This window comes from Apteryx rowi, unplaced genomic scaffold (genome assembly GCF_003343035.1).
Source record: "Apteryx rowi isolate R43461 unplaced genomic scaffold, aptRow1 scaffold_405, whole genome shotgun sequence".
Lineage (NCBI taxonomy): Eukaryota > Metazoa > Chordata > Aves > Apterygiformes > Apterygidae > Apteryx > Apteryx rowi.
In genome coordinates, this window is record NW_020450580.1 from 77,069 (window position 1) to 92,584 (window position 15,516).

Below are 15,516 nucleotides of genomic sequence, written 5' to 3' on the forward strand. Positions count from 1 at the left end.
GTGCGTGCACACACACACACACACACACTTATCTTTTGATAGATTCACGTTTGCCTTGTGGTCATGCAGATGAGGTATGGTGCATTTGATTTTGTACAGATGCTTGTAATTTTTCCTCTATAAAAAAGCCTAACTTGTGAGCTTCTCTGTCCCTTTTCAGCTGGTATTTATCCCTTCCTGAGTATTTTTCAGGATGAAGCAGCATTCTCTTTGGCTTCTCTAGCCAAAAAAACTGTCTAAGCATAACTGAGACTTTGTATAATATCAGAACTGTGAAAAACTTACTGTATTAGCTGTTGAGTTGGATGTTACACCGTATGATATATTCTCAGATCTTACTTTTTCAGGAAGTAGCAAAGTAGCATGAGTATTCCTGTGAAATTCTGTGCCTGATAATTCCATTGCCAATTGAGTATGGTGCACTGTGTACAAATATTCTCTAGACTGCTTGGGCATGTATGAAAAAAAACAAGTTGAGCTGCTACTAATGAGCTCCCTGAAGATGTGTTGGGAAAACAAGGTGTTGTGTATCATCTGTGTTGGAGTAGGACTGCAACTAGTCCTACCAGGATGCAGTAGGACTGGGACTAGTTGTTGTTAGGATGAACAACTTTCTGTTGATAAAGTGTTTTGGTTAAAGCAAGTGACCTGCTTAATTTGAAATAAGTATTTCCTTGCTTTTCTTATATGGCAAATTTGACCAGACTTGGGGAATGCAAGAGGTATTAGGGATAAGGGATGTTTCAAGCAGTTCTCTAGCTTTGTTTCAAGCTACTTTCTAGTTTGAATCACTGCAGCTGCATCAATAGGTCTCTACGTGAGGGATAATTAGGTGGCCACTGAATAGTAATGCTGTCTTGGCAAGAACCGCTCTTGAAATGCTGACGTACTGTGATGCTATTAAAAGCGTGTCCATGCCACTGTAAAGCCCTGTCGTTGCAGGGTCTTGTACATACTTAGCTATGCCTTCCAGTGAAAGTCAGAACTCTTCTGGGGGCAAGCTTTTACTTATGTGGTGGAAGAGGATTAAGCAAAATTCCGGAAGGCTGGAGGAATTGCTGGCTGTAGGAAATCCTGCTTGAAACTTTGAAACTTATAAAATTATTGATGCATTATACAAATACAAATTGATGCTTTAAATTTTATTAGTGGCCAATGGAAGTAACTCAGTGAGAGCTGTTCTTGGGAACTAATGTGGCTTGTTAATGTGTGAAAGCTTGAAATATGTTTCAGATCTGCTGATAAATGAACTTACAGTTGACTGAGTAAATGTAGAGAGGAATGTGGCCCTCCACTGAAGTGGGTGGTTACTGTGGGGAGATGTCTAGCAGATGTATTCTGAAACTTACTGTGACTCAGGCACTGACAGTGCCACCTTCTGGCTATGGCTGTTGCTGAGATTGATTAGATCATCTCGTATTTGAGGTCAGACAAGGGTATGTTGGTTTCCATGGTTTTCCCGGCACTGCAGTGTCACTTAGCTTGATTATAGTTGAATAGATTTTGGAAATGGCTTGTGTCTGGGGTGAAATCGAGAGTTTTTAAAGCCATATTTCTCTAAGTTGTCAAGTTCTTGATATTAGGGTAGATGAGAAACTTCTCTGGGCATATAGTAGCTACATTATGAAAATACTAGAATAACAGTGCAAATAGAGAAGGAAAGTTTACTGATTTTTGCACTAATCTTAAAATACAACTAGAATATCAGAAAAGAGTGTTTTAGGGAAATACTATCCCAGATGAAATTTTCCATATTCCTGTAGAGGCGCTGCAAGTCTTGGTTTCTGCATTCAGTAATTGAGGTTTTTTTTAAAGTAGTTCTTTATTAAATAAAAAGGGGGTGGGGGGGAAAGCTGGCTTGAGTGTGGTGGGTAAAACAATATTGATCTGTTATCCTCAGCTGCAGATAAACATTCCAGGAGTTGGAGTTCAGTTGATTGACCTGTTGTTTCTTTAAGCTGTTTAGTTGCTTAATTCGATTAATGTCTTACGTATGAGGTATACTGTAGGCATTTATACTTCTGTTAGCACCATTGCTTTAAGCCTGCAGTTCTCTGCTTTTAAAGTTAATATAAAGCCGTTAAATATCTAAGGAGGACAAATAAAAATAGACCTGTGACCTAGAACACTTTGTAGTCTCTTTGAATTAAGTGCATTATTGTTCGTGTAATGATCTTCAGACAAAATAAGCATAAGGTTGTTTTTAGATGCAAAAAGTTAATCATTAAAGCTTGGGTCTAAAATTAGAGCAACTCAACTTAAAAACTTACCGAAAGGCACAGATCGAGACAGTCATGGGTTTTTTTTAGCTTTCTTGTTTTAATTGCATATCAAAGCACAAGTTGCATGAAACTGGAAACTGGCCAGAATTGAGTGGGATGAAGTCATAGGGACATAATAACAGATACTTCTTATCCAACCAGATTGTATGAAATACTGCCTCCAGCTGTACATATGCAAAAATAAGGTCTTGGAGAATGGCGGCTTAGTCATACGTTTTTCATCTGAAAACTTAGTATCTATGAATATTTTAAGTATTTGGCATGCTGTTGTGAATAAACAAGCGAGGTAATTGCCCAGCCCGGGCCTCAGTAGATTTTTGTGATTGATGTTGCTGTCTAGAAAGTATGAATTGTAAATTTATTTTTAATTACTGCTTTCTTCGGCTGACTTAGCGTGTGTGTTTCGTTAACGTTCAACGCGAGGGAGGGGGAGATGATTCCATCTGGTGCTGTGAACATACATCGGAGGGCTTTAAGCGTATTTTAGCCTCTGTTCGCACTTGTGATGAATATTTAAAAAGCGGGGGGGGGGGGAGGGGGGCGGCCTAGCGCAGGGTTTTGCCTCCCGCTCGCCCTCTGAAGGTGGCCGCGCTGGGCGGGCGCTGGGCGGCCCCGCCCCTCGCCCCGCCCCGCGGCGGCTCCCAGTGGCTGCGGCGCGCTGGGCGGTGCCGCCCGCCGCCTGCGCCTGGCTGCCCGCGCCCGCCGCTCGCCCGCACTCAGCCACCGCCGAGCGAGCGGCTCCTGGCTCCCCGCGCGCGGCCGGCGGCGCCCGCTGCGAGCCGTGCTGACCCCGCCGCCAGTGTTCCCGGAGGCTGACGGCCAGGCCTTCTGTTGTATTTGTTTTAACAGACTTTTTGAGTCGGAATACACGCCTTCAGATCTCGGAGACTTGTGGCTCTGAAGTGCCTTCACCACTGTCACCTTCCTCTGTCTAATGTGCTACAAGGATGAGCCCAGCATTTGGAGCTATGGAAGTGGAGCACTATTCCAAGGGAGTCCTGCTCGAACCGTTTGTCCACCAGGTCGGAGGGCACTCCTGTGTCCTCCGGTTTAACGACAAGATCATCTGTAAACCCCTTATTCAGAGGGAACACCAGTTCTATGAGACTCTCCCAACAGAAATGCGTAAATTCACTCCGCAATATGAGGGTAAGTTACCAAACCTTAGAATGGGGTTGGGCTTTTTCCTTCTGTAAATGCAAGCATGCTGTGCTCTCTGTTATCTCTGAAATCTCTTCTATGTGGAAGAGATTTTAGGGTTTTCTTTTCATGTATTTTGATGTTGTCTGAGGCAGGCTGTGGAGATACAGGGTGGAAATGCTTGTCAAGTTGGTGCTTGGGCTGACTAACAGCATTAGAGTAGAGCAGCTCTGCTGGTGATAGCCCATATATCTCCCTTAGGCACAGGTAAGTAGCTAACAGCTTGTAAATGTTTTCAGTAATGCTCTGCTTTTATTTATGTGGAACTTCTAATATTTTTTGACACTTGTTTAATGTTTGTTTACAGGGACTTGGTAAGATTGGTTGACAACATTTTGTGTAAGCTTAGCTGTGGTTTCTTTTGTTTTTGGATTTGTCCTCTGACTCTCATTTTGATCACAGTAAATAAATGTCAGTGAAGTGTAGTGTTAAATATTTGCAGTTTTGTTGTTGCCATTAAGGAAATTAAAGTTTGTGGCATTTTGGTAGGCAAGGATCAAGTAGCCGTGATGAGGCTGAGTCAGATGGTATGTAGGAGTGGAAATTCCAGTTCTCCTAAGCATTGCGCTAGTTAACAGAAATATTTTCTTTCTGTTCATTATTCCATGAGCTGCTGCCTGGTGATTAATAAATAATGTCTGAAGCATTTTTTTAATGGGGTTGCTTTTTAAAGCATATTGTTTTAAACAACCGAGTATGGGTGACCAAGTTTTGCATACTGTTTGTTGTGAAACTGGTGGAAGACCTCAGAGAAGATGTTTCAAAGTTATGCTCCCTACAGGTTTACTGAGACTTTTGACATAGCTCACTACAAGTTCTGTTGGACTGTTGAAGAAAATGTGACCTTTGAATGATTCTTTTCAAAATGTAATAGAACAACTGTACTAGCGTACCTGGCTTTTTTGGGAAGTGTGGGGAGGGATTTAGGGGTAAGGGGCCTCACTTGGTCCGTCTCTGTTATTTTTTTCCAGGATAAAGCCAGAGGTCACTTGCTAGCTCCCCTCCCCTTTTTTCCTGTTGTCCTTTCCTTTGTGGCAGCAGGACTGTCAGTCAGAGCTTCTGCACTCCCTGCCCCAGCTACTGTAGGTCTCAGAGCCGGCCGCCTGCCCAGCTCAGAAGTGCCAGTCTCTCGCCGAGAACTCTCCCCTCTGGCCTAGTGATGAGCTGCAAGAACTGTGCAGATTGAGTGATTTGAGGATAAAGAGAGAGGACTGAAAACTAAAACTAAAAACCAATTCACACTATTGTTATGGCTTCTTCATTAACCATTGAAACTTGCTAATATAGCACGGAGGGCACTTCTGTCAGAGCTCTCCGCTAAGACTCTTAAAATGCAATGCAGTGCTCTAGAGACTCTTGAGGGGAGGAGGAGAAAATGCTTTCAAGGTTCACCATGTTTCTGTGTACCACAGTCAGATTTGTTTTGTATTGCATTTTGTTATTTATTTCACAAGATTGCTGCATAACCAGTATCAATAAAATATATTCCAAAAAGGAGAAGAAAATGTATAATTAAACGTGGTGATGCTACCTGGAAGCCTTGGAACTAGTTTCTGTTGTAATGTGACATATTCCTTGTTTTGCTTTGCTTGCAAATCTTTCCTTTTGCCTGGGAATCTATTACCAAATCTTGTTTGGATAAATGCTTTTTGCTTTGCTGTCGTGCAAAACTTAAAGCTTTTGGTGTTTTTCTGTGCAGGTTACTTTTCAGTGCAAGATGTTAAAGTGTTTTATATCTCAGGGTCAGACCAGTCAGATTTTTTTTAATTAATAAAAACTTTATTAATTGAAATTGTCTCCTGTTATTATTTGATTCTTGCTTGACTCTGTGCATCAGAGAGAAAAGAACCTTTTGTATCGTTTTGTCAACCTGATAAATTGTCTTTTGTGAGGTGTCGTTTTTGTCTAGGTGTTTTGATATTTGTTAGGTTGGCAGATGAGTTTTGGCCTGTGGCAAGATATACTAAGGACCAGGGTAAGAGAAAAAGCAAAAGTTGCTATATTCTTAGTGTAAAAATCATGTGTTGCAGAAGGCTTACTTGTCACTTCAGCAATTCATAACTGTTTATCGCCTTTTTTCTTCAGGTGTGGTGTCAGTGAGCTTTGAAGAGGATGAAGATGGAAACTTGTGTCTAATAGCATATCCATTAAATGGGGACCATGATAACTTGGAAAACTTAGATAATTCTGACTGTGAACCCAAAAGTAAGCTGTTGCGATGGACTAACAAAAAGACAATGTTGTTAGAGAATGACAAGATACCTAAGGAATGGGTCCGACAGCATAGGAAAGAAGAAAAAATGAAAAGGTACGTTTGGTAGGGTGGAAACTGGAATGCAGAGCATTGAAGGGTACAGAGCATTTTTTCTGTCAAACTGGGAGGTGAACTAGAGTTCTAGAGCAAAACTTTCATTTACTCCTTGCTTTTATTTTTTCTGACCTCTTCAATGCAGTCAGATTCAGTAGTGAAACTAATTTGTCCTAAGCCCAGTGATATTTTTGTCTCCACCTCCTCTCCCCTTCCTCTCCTCCCCTGCCGTGGTCAATTAAAGGTTTTCTGATGCATGTGAAGCTTTCACACCTGCAAAGATGCAATAGATGTATCACTGCAATTTTTTTCTTATGCTATATGTGGCATATTCTTGTAGGAATACTGATTTATTCCTATCGGTGAATTTTTCCCTCTCTTTCGTTTCTGTTATGTAACTTTGCCCACTGTAAACCATGTGAGCTGTGATGTACTGTGCTAAAACACTGAATTTAGCAAGGGAGAAACCTTAAAGCATGTTGCTACTTGCATTACTTCTCTGGAAGCAATTCAGAGAGGTTAAAAAAAAAATATATAAATAGAATTACTACATGCCATACTCTGTAACATGTTTGGCTAGATGCTAGTTTATATTATACGGAAGTGGCTTTACAAAGATTGAAATATTACTGATGGGCAAATTGTCCAGACATACAGAAAATAAAATAATGGTTTATGCTAGCTGTTAGTGAAGGAGAGCAAAATAGTCTGTAAAGTTAAAACAACAGCTCCTTTAAAGTGCTTGCTTTTTTCAATTTGACCTCTAACTTGCTGCTTTGTTCTGTTTTTTAGTCACAAATTAGAGGAAGAATTTGAGTGGCTGAAGAAATCTGAAGTCTTGTATTACAGTGTAGAGAAAAAAGGAAATGTCAGTTCACAGTTTAAACACCATAATCCTTGGAGTATGAAATGTCATCAGCAGCAGTTACAGCGGATGAAGGAAAATGCAAAACACCGGAATCAATATAGTATCCTTTCCTGAAAATATCCCATGACAATGGAATGAGTAGGGCTCTGCTTTTTATTTCTTGGATGTGTGTGTCAGATAAAAGTACAACACAGACTAACTGTAATCCAAAGAGACTCCCTGAAGCCATGATTTATTTAGTGACTTTGAAGGGATTGCCAGCCCTTGTGGAACATGGGCTTTTCTAGTACATAATGAAGTAGCTATGCTGGGAAGTTCAAGTAATTTAATTCAAACATACAAGTTGTGAATTGATTAGTAGAAAAGTTTTATAGCATACTGCATTTGGAATCTTCCACAAAACCAGTTTGCTAATGGAAGCTTTCGAAGGAAGAGAGTTCTGCCACTTCTTTTCCTTTGCAAGAGCCATCAATACTTGTTTTCAGTATTGACCTAAAAACTAGCTTCCTCTTTCCCTTCAGAGCAATTTCTAACTGTTGCTTTAAATATAGATCATAGTCTGTTCTGATATGAGGACTTGTCTGCTTCTAGCAATTTCTTTTTGACAAGCCCTTTTGATAAAGGGAAGCTGAATCTAAACTGTTATCTAGGTTTAGAGCATGAAGAACACAAAACCAGTAACTGTCTGAAACTTGAAACAGACTGTTTCTGTGTTCTGGAACTGTAGGCAAACATCTCCACCCTGAGCCTTTCCACCCTGCTATATGAAAAATGAGATCTTATTTACACAGGCTTGGATACAACTGATAAATACTGCAAAAATCTTAATATCTATAGTTAAGCAAATATCTTAGTTAAGTAAATTCTCATGCATGAGGTGTTTTGGTGAATGGATTACTGAAACACCTCTGAATAATAAAACTGTTCTAAACAACGGAAAATATTTCATGCTGGTATCCTCCTTATGTCACTGTAAATGATTATTAAATTATCTAAATGGCAATGTATGATATCTTTAGCACAGTAATACTTGATGTTCTGAAGTGGTTTTGAACTTCTGTGTTTTAGAGATGTTGTGAAAAGGCTTCCCTATTTTTTGAGTGGGAACTGAGGCATACAGAATCATGATTTCCCACAGAAAAGTAAGGAGTCTCTTGCTAGGCAGGAAGTAATTCCAGTTCTGTGCTTCAGGTGCCTGATTATATTTCTGGATATTTATTGGAAAATAATAAGGTGGGCTTTTGGATTGACGAGACCTAACTGAGCTGAAAAGGTGACCCTGGTGATTTTTCTGCTTAAAAGGTGGAAATTCACCTATCCTCACTAGAGAGCAGTGAAACTGGACTTGAGATGCCCACTCTATTTTATGCCAAGTGCAGGTAGCTGTAATTTTTGATAGGCTACTGGATCCCTTAAATTTAAGGTTTTGGCACTATAAAATTTGCTGTGATAATGGTTTTAAAATGTGTCTTCCTCATCGTAAGGACTGTTCCTTAACTAACCAGAATTTATTTTGCTGGAGAACCTAACGTCTCGATACGAAGTACCGTGTGTGTTGGACCTTAAGATGGGAACCCGACAGCATGGAGATGATGCATCAGAAGAGAAAAAGGCTAATCAGATTCGCAAGTGTCAGCAGAGTACATCGGCTGTTATTGGGGTCCGAGTTTGTGGCATGCAGGTAAGAGGAAAATGGGTTATATGCAGGGCAACAGACTTGTACCTGTTTCTATTAGTGGTTTTTGGCTGATGTAGTCATCCCATGTGTCACTGTGCTTGAGATTATTTTCCTCAGGGAGAGTGAATGAGGCTTGAGAGTATCACTAATTAGTTGAAGATGGCATCATGTGCAGGAGCAATCTGCAGCACACTCTGCATCACAGTGTGAATGCATTCTCTGAGCAAGAAGACACATTCCTTCACCATAAAAGCGATACAAAACTGTAGTAAAGTTACTGATTTGATTAGCATCTTAAGATAACATAGGAAATAATTGGAAGGAGGTTCTACTGACACATGCACTTTGAATAAAGCATGTGGAAATTTGCCAAAATATTAACAATCAGTTTTGTTTTGGAGACTTGGAAAAGCCGTAGACCTTTCACTGCTAAAACTAGACTTGTTGCAAAGTGCAGACAAGAAGTGGATTGGTAAATGTGATACGACTGGTGGTCAAATAAGGAGATAAAATTGCATGGACTTTCACCTATGTTTTTGTTTACATGCTTCTGCATTCCTGGAGTGACAAGAGGGAAACAACTTGTTTACTTTTGAGGCTTTTTTTGAAGCCTCTTTCCTCCCATCCAGTAGATTCCCAGAATGCCAGCAGTGTTTGCTCGGACTTGCTCCACAGCATGACTTTTTGTATGTTTGGTGTTCAGGTTGCTGCTTAAGTTCAGAAAAAAGCATGAGGCAGAAATTGAAGTATGGGAGCTGCATTTTTAACCGCAGTTCTGGGGTTTGAGTGGGGCCTGTTTGTCTATTCATCTTCTCAGTATAAACCTGTACTGGAAAACCAGGAAGAACTGTGGAGGGACCTGTAATCCTTACTTTTTCTGCTTACAGGTCCTTGACCCAGGTATTCGGGCATTATTGACCTATGTGATGTACAGAACACTCCCCTATAGGAAGGAGCCTTCCTGAAGGATAATACAGAGGACTCTGGGGCACACCTTAGTTTTGTATAAGAGTGTGTGTTGTCATTTAGAGCTCAGCATTCTGGGAATCAGTCTGGTATGCCCGTGAGCGGAGGCAGATAATGAGCTGAATGAGAGTGGCTATGGTGCAAGTTGTAACTTGACTTTGGGGATCTTGGCCACAGCTTTCCTAATCTCACTTAAACTCCTCATTCTTATGTTCCAAGTGGAAAAGCTCAAGTCTAAATTGAAGGAATTTTCCATTTCCGCTGTACCTCAGAGTTCCATAGATACTGCTGGGTCTGTTGTTGCTAACAGTTCTTGTAACTGTGCAAGAGCAATTTTAAGAGACAAATAAGTCATCTTGTAAAAGCTTTCCATAGCATGTCTTTTCTTCAGGGCTTTGAGTCAGTGTTACTGACAGTTTAAACTTTTTTTTTCTTCTCTTGTGTGTGTTTGTATATATAGGTCTACCAGGCAGGCACTGGCCAGCTAATGTTCATGAATAAGTACCATGGAAGAAAACTCTCAGTCCAAGGATTTAAAGAAGCACTTTACCAGTTCTTTCATAATGGCAAATACCTGCGCAGGGAACTCTTTGAATCTGTTATTAAAAAACTGACTGAACTCAAATCTGTCTTAGAAAAACAAGAGTCTTACCGCTTCTATTCTAGCTCCTTGCTGATCATTTATGATGGAAAGGAAAGGCAGGAAGTTGCTGTTGACTCAGACCCAGAGGACTTGGAGGACCTTTCAGAGGAATCTTCAGATGAATCAGCAGGAGCATATGCCTACAAACCAACTGCTAGTACTGTTGATGTCCGTATGATAGACTTTGCCCACACAACCTGCAAATACTATGGAGAAGATAGCGTGGTGCATGAGGGCCAAGACACGGGTTATGTTTTTGGACTCCAGAACTTAATAGATATTATTAAAGAAATAAGAGACGAAAGTAGCGAATAAACAGTTTGAATGCACATCAGTAGAAAGCACTATAGTGACTCTTTGTATTCCAGAATTACTGGCCACTTTCTGGTGGTAGGAATCTTTACAGACTCTACAGGGATGGTCCCAACAGAGTCAGACTTGTTCAGAGGGCATTTACTTACATTGGTGCTGGACCTAGCACTGGCAAAACTTGGTATCCTTATTTATTTTAACTTTCTTAAACATTCCATATTTGATTACTCAGATACCTCTGTTATCCCTGTGTGTATACGTTCCAATAAACTTCTTTTTGTTCATTGTAAGTGATGTTTGGGTCATTGCTGGTGACTGAGGAGGAAATGAAGTTACAAGATCTTTCTGGTTGTGTAATACAAAAGTAGAATGCAAGTGGCACGGCTTACTTGGCTCTCATTAGACCACATGTTCAATACTGCATCAGTTTTGGGCCTCCTGTCAAGAAAGATGATAAATTGGAGCATGTCCAGCTGAAGGCCACTAAGATGACTGGGTGCTGGAGGGAGAGGCTGAGAGAACTGGGCCTGTATATCCTGGAGAAAAGACAGTTTAGAGGGACCAAATGGCAAGAGGTTGGACTAGAGACCTCCTGAGGTCCCTTCCAACCAGAATGATTATGTGATTGTGATAGGTGAGACCTTGTCCTTAAAATCTCCAGCACGCCATTTCCTATTTTAGGATCTTGTAACTAAATCTCATGCTGTAATAGCAGCTACTAGGGGAGAGCTGCAGAGCCTGGAAGGCGTTCTAATCAGCCTAAAACCTAATTTGAGACAAATAGGCAGGAAGTGTCAGCAAGTGAGAAGACAGTAAATAACTGAAATAAGGATAACAGCATAACTCCAAACCATTAATTCTTCTTTTAGAAGAGGAATGTTTGTTTATCTAACTATATTTAGTTGGCTGATTTCTCCCTTCTGTGAAGTTTGTAAGTTTTCACAATAGCGTGAGACTCGGATGGTGTGAAAGTACTGAGGTAAGTGCAGGAACGTTGTCCCTTGGTGCACTTACCTGTGAGGAGGAGTGGGGTGATGTGATAAAGCAGGCAATGAGAAATGAAAAGTTTTGAAAGAGGGGTCATAGAAATGTGCCACGGAGAGGACCCTGGTGACTGCAGGTGTGTCTGGGAGGGGAGAGGTGGGGTGTGACACAAGAACACTGCAGAAACAATGGTGGAAGGTACCAGGCTTGACTTGCTAGGCTCCTGATGCCCTGGTGTCCAGGGAAAGCATGTGATCAGCAGGGCTACAGCTGTACAACCCTAGTTTCATATTCCCTGGCTCTTGCTATCAGGTTCTCCTGTTCAAAGTCTCTGTGCTGATGACTGTCCTGTGCTCTTTTGTACTCTTCGAAGAGACTTTTTACCTTAGCTCTTACAACATTAGTTTGTGGCTGCTGTTTTGATATAAGCACAAACTGATGTCAGCATTAAATAGATATTTCCACGTCTTGTAGTTGCTCTGTTATGTCTTCAAATGGAGGTGGGGGGGAGGTTTCCTCATTAGGTAGGTTTGTCGGTCATTAACTTGCCATTTACTGCTCCTTCATGAATCTCTGGTGTTCAACACAGCTGTCAGGTCAGCAGCACTGAGCTGCTACTGAACTGCTTGTGTCAATACTGTAAAAATGCCCTGGGTGGAGGGTGGGACTCTGTTTATTCTTGGCGCTTTCAATTTCAAAATGTCTTCAGCATTGGTCAGTGAAGTTTCCTGCTGTCCCTCTGCAATGTGTCACTAAGCGTGAGTCAGAATAGATGGGATAAGGAGAGGAATCACTCACAGCAACATGACGTTTCCTTTTCAGTTCTCCTTCTTAAAATGTGATGACCTCTACTAAGCTAATGACAAGCCTCTTGGCATGTGGTACAGTCACCTATCAGTGCTTCTGGTGCTGAATATAAATAAACCTGCCTGTGCAGATTCATCTGATAGGCTGTTAGACTTTGTAGTCTGTAATTTGCAGGGATAAAGTAGAAGTGATTTGATAACGTCCTTTAATGTACTTGTATTATGTATGAACTGTGGAGGGAATTCACAAAATGCGATGAAAACAATTGCATTTTGTCTGACGCAAACTGCCTCCAGAGCAAATCATTGTTTTGCTTCCTGCAGACAGGGCCCTGGTGACAGAGTGGGGAGTTGCTGTCTCGGTACTGTGGAGAACAGTATAAATTTGGGTCCTGATCTGGTCTCAGACCAGTGGGGTCAGCAGCCAGACCTGGAGAGGTTGAGGGTACGTATATGAAGATAAAGATCTGGGTGGAAATGCTGCATGCAGGTAAGAATGCAGGAGAAACGAATCTCACATCTGTTCCTATGGGCCCTAGCCTGTGCTGCTTTATTTCTTCTGCCAGTATTGTCTGAGGATTAGTAAAGGCCCTGCCAGCACTGCAAAGCAGCGAAAACATGGTTATGGAGCTTCCCAAGTCTGGAGGAATAGGAAGGGGAGAGCAGGGAAAGTGATAACCTTTTTTAGTCACTTTGAAAGGACAAGATCAAAATGTCAGGAGGAAAAACTACCTCAGGTGCACTTTGATCTAAACCACACCTTGGGGAGATGTCCTGGACAGAACAAGGAGGTGGTTCTCGTTCATCCCAGACCATGTACTCAAGGGTTAAGGGGCAACCTAGACAGCAAGTCAGTCTGAATGAAATATTATCCTGTAGAGTTCAAGAGCAAATTTGTTTTCCTTCCATGCTGTTCTGCTCAAATTCCTTCAAGCAGTTTCCTGTGCTTGTGGAAAGGCAATTATGTAATTGCCTGCCCTTGGGCTTGCCAGCATTAGATACCACGAGTGGTGGGAGCGAGGGGAGCCTCCTGCAGCCCCAGGCGCTGGCTCTGGCTGCGCATGTGTCCACAGCTCTGAAACTGCCATCAAGTCAGTCACTCCTGTGGTTGGGGTTTTGGGTAGGCAGGACTTGGACAAACAGGTTATAGATTTGTTACGGCTAGTGTTCCCCTGGACAGAGCAAGTTGGGGCTGCGACACATGTGGAGGGGGACACGTGTCCTGCCTTGCCCCTTCCGTCTTGGAGAGGGTAAATGCCCTCTGCCCTTGAGGTGTGTTTGTGTGCTTGCAGGAGAGGTCTGAGGGATGCCTGGCTGTCCAGGGTGGCAAAGGGCTGAGTTACTGGATAACAAGCGTGCAATGGTTTTGCTGAGGAGGAGACTCTGGGGCTTTTTGTTCTGTTTTCCCTCTGTTGGTGTAGGGCTGTTGTTGGCAGTTTTAACTCCAGCACACGGGCCGCAGTGACGCGCTGACCTTGCGCGCAGATGCTCTGCCGCAGTCCCTCCCGGCTGCGGCTGGCGGCAGGGCAGCGGCTGAGCAGCCTGACCTCCATGCTGCTGCAGCCAGCAGCGACTGGGCTGGGGGAGAAAGCGTAAAGCAAGCGCTGGGGCATGCATGCCGCGGAAACCGGCCCTTCCGCCTCGGCCGCTGCGGAGTGTGCCTTCCCCTCCAGGGAGCAATCGGCGCCTTGCTGCACGCGCCCCGAGCACGGCTCCCCCTCGCCCGGCTCCCTTCCCTCCACTTTGCAAGGGGCTGGCCTGAGCGGGATAACAGCGAGTGGGAAAGGGCCGGGCAGGAGGAGCTGGCCTTCCCTCTGAAATACTTGCTGGGCAGCAACTGCTGAAGCCTGCACATGAGGAGGGGAGGGGGGCGAGCCGGGGGAGAGGCGCTCTACTTGTCGTGGGCAGAGCGTGGGCTGGCTGGGCGTCCGGGACCAGGCTGTGCTGGGGGTCTGGGTGTGCTGGAGCGTCCCCCTCCTCCCGGGATGCTCACTGAGCCCTGCTGAGCCCGGCCCTGGGGGTCGGACCACCGCCCCACCACCTGGGTGGGCAGCCTGCGCCCTGGCTTCGGCGACGTGGTCCTGTCCTCCGACAGCTTCCAGCGCGTTCAAACACTTCCCTCTTCTCTCTCGCAGCAGATAAAGGTGCTGTTCGGTTCTGCTTAAGATTTTTTGCATGTTGTGCTTTTGTGCATTTCCCGGATGTGTCTTGCCAGGGCCTCATTTAAAAAGAAAAACAAATGAGTGAGCGGCTGACGTGGTCTGTGCAGCTGGGGGAGGCTGCGCTAACCCTAAAAGCTGGCTTCTGCCTTTGCGTTAGCCCCGGGCAATGTCCTCCCCGCTTCCCCTTTGCAAACTCGGCTGGGCGAAGCTGCCTCCGTCCTGTCCCCGGCTGCCGCAGCTGCCTCCTCTCTCGGGAGCCGGGGGCGAGGGCAGGAAGGAGCAGTGCTGCGAGGAGGCCCCCGCGCCACCCTGCGCCCCTGCCGGCGCCGAGCCTTTGTGCCTTGCAGGCAGGATGCGGCTCAGCCGGGCGCGAAGGATGTGGGTCCTGCTGCGGGGGCAGGTACGGGCCCGGGGCGGGTGCAGAGCTGCCTCTAGCAGAGCAAAAGGGCTGGCGGAGAAAGCACTCCTGGCCCCATCTCCCCTACTGGGAAGGCCGTAGCTCCGGCTTGCTGGGAGCCAGCGGAGGCAGCGCTGGAGAGGGGCGACGCAGCGGTGCAGCCTCATCGGCACGGTGGTGCCCGAGCCGGCTCAAGGCCAGGCAGCGTGGCCGTGCCCGGGGGCCGCGGGGATGCTGCAGCAGCCTGTGTCCCTGCTCCGCTGCTGCCGCGGGCGCCTTGGGGTGAGCGGGTACCTGCTGCGGCGCCCGTGGGCTCCCGGAGCCGGCAGGGCCCCTGCTCCGCAGAGGACGACACTGAGCGCACATCCCCCGTCTCTTGGCCCCTTTCGCGGCGCCTCCGGCTCCCCCGTGTCTGGTCTCCTCCCTGGCCGTTTCCTGGTGCTTGGGGAAGACCTACCTTTTCCTGCGAGCCCGGCCCGAGGAGAGCCTTCGCCGCCGGGGCCGGTCGCGTGGCTGCTGCCCGGGGTGCAGCCCCCGAGCACGGCGCCGAGGCACCGCCGTGCCTCCCCCCAGGGGCCGCGTCCCCCTCTGCTCCCTTGCCCGGGGCTCATGGCGGGACGCCCTTGGCAGCCCCACTGGTGGCACCGGGCTGATTTTATCCCCCGGTCCGGTGGCCGGGGTGGGAGCCAGGGCTTCGCCGGCCGCGCGCCCGCTTCCCCCTCGCCGCAGTGCTGCCCCTCACCCGCCCGGCTGTGTGCGACACTGTGCCGGCCCTGGGGGCTTGCAGGGAGCTTTAATTATGTAAATAGGTCACTTCTAGCCCAAAACTGGGGCAAGGGGAGGCTGCCGGGAATGGCCACGGGTCATCTGGCCGGGGACGAAGCACATTCCTACAGCTCGCGCCGGCTTT

General features: G+C 45.3%; 1 protein-coding gene across 3 annotated transcripts in view; it reads left to right on the top strand.

The window, feature by feature from the left end:
* IP6K2 (inositol hexakisphosphate kinase 2) overlaps positions 1 to 10,547 on the top strand; it is a 23,242-nt gene extending 12,695 nt beyond the window's left edge. For 2 of the 3 annotated variants that reach the window (XM_026075497.1, XM_026075496.1), the window contains exons 2-6: positions 3,132 to 3,431; positions 5,568 to 5,790; positions 6,583 to 6,758; positions 8,164 to 8,339; positions 9,763 to 10,547. In XM_026075497.1, the coding sequence (XP_025931282.1) occupies positions 3,230 to 3,431; positions 5,568 to 5,790; positions 6,583 to 6,758; positions 8,164 to 8,339; positions 9,763 to 10,260 (1,275 nt within the window). In that variant the 5' untranslated portion in view covers positions 3,132 to 3,229 and the 3' untranslated portion in view covers positions 10,261 to 10,547. Of the gene's footprint in view, positions 1 to 3,131; positions 3,432 to 5,567; positions 5,791 to 6,582; positions 6,759 to 8,163; positions 8,340 to 9,223; positions 9,237 to 9,762 lie in introns of all 3 variants that reach the window. The other variant, XM_026075498.1, reaches the window with a different exon arrangement.
* Positions 10,548 to 15,516: the final 4,969 nt, after the last annotated feature.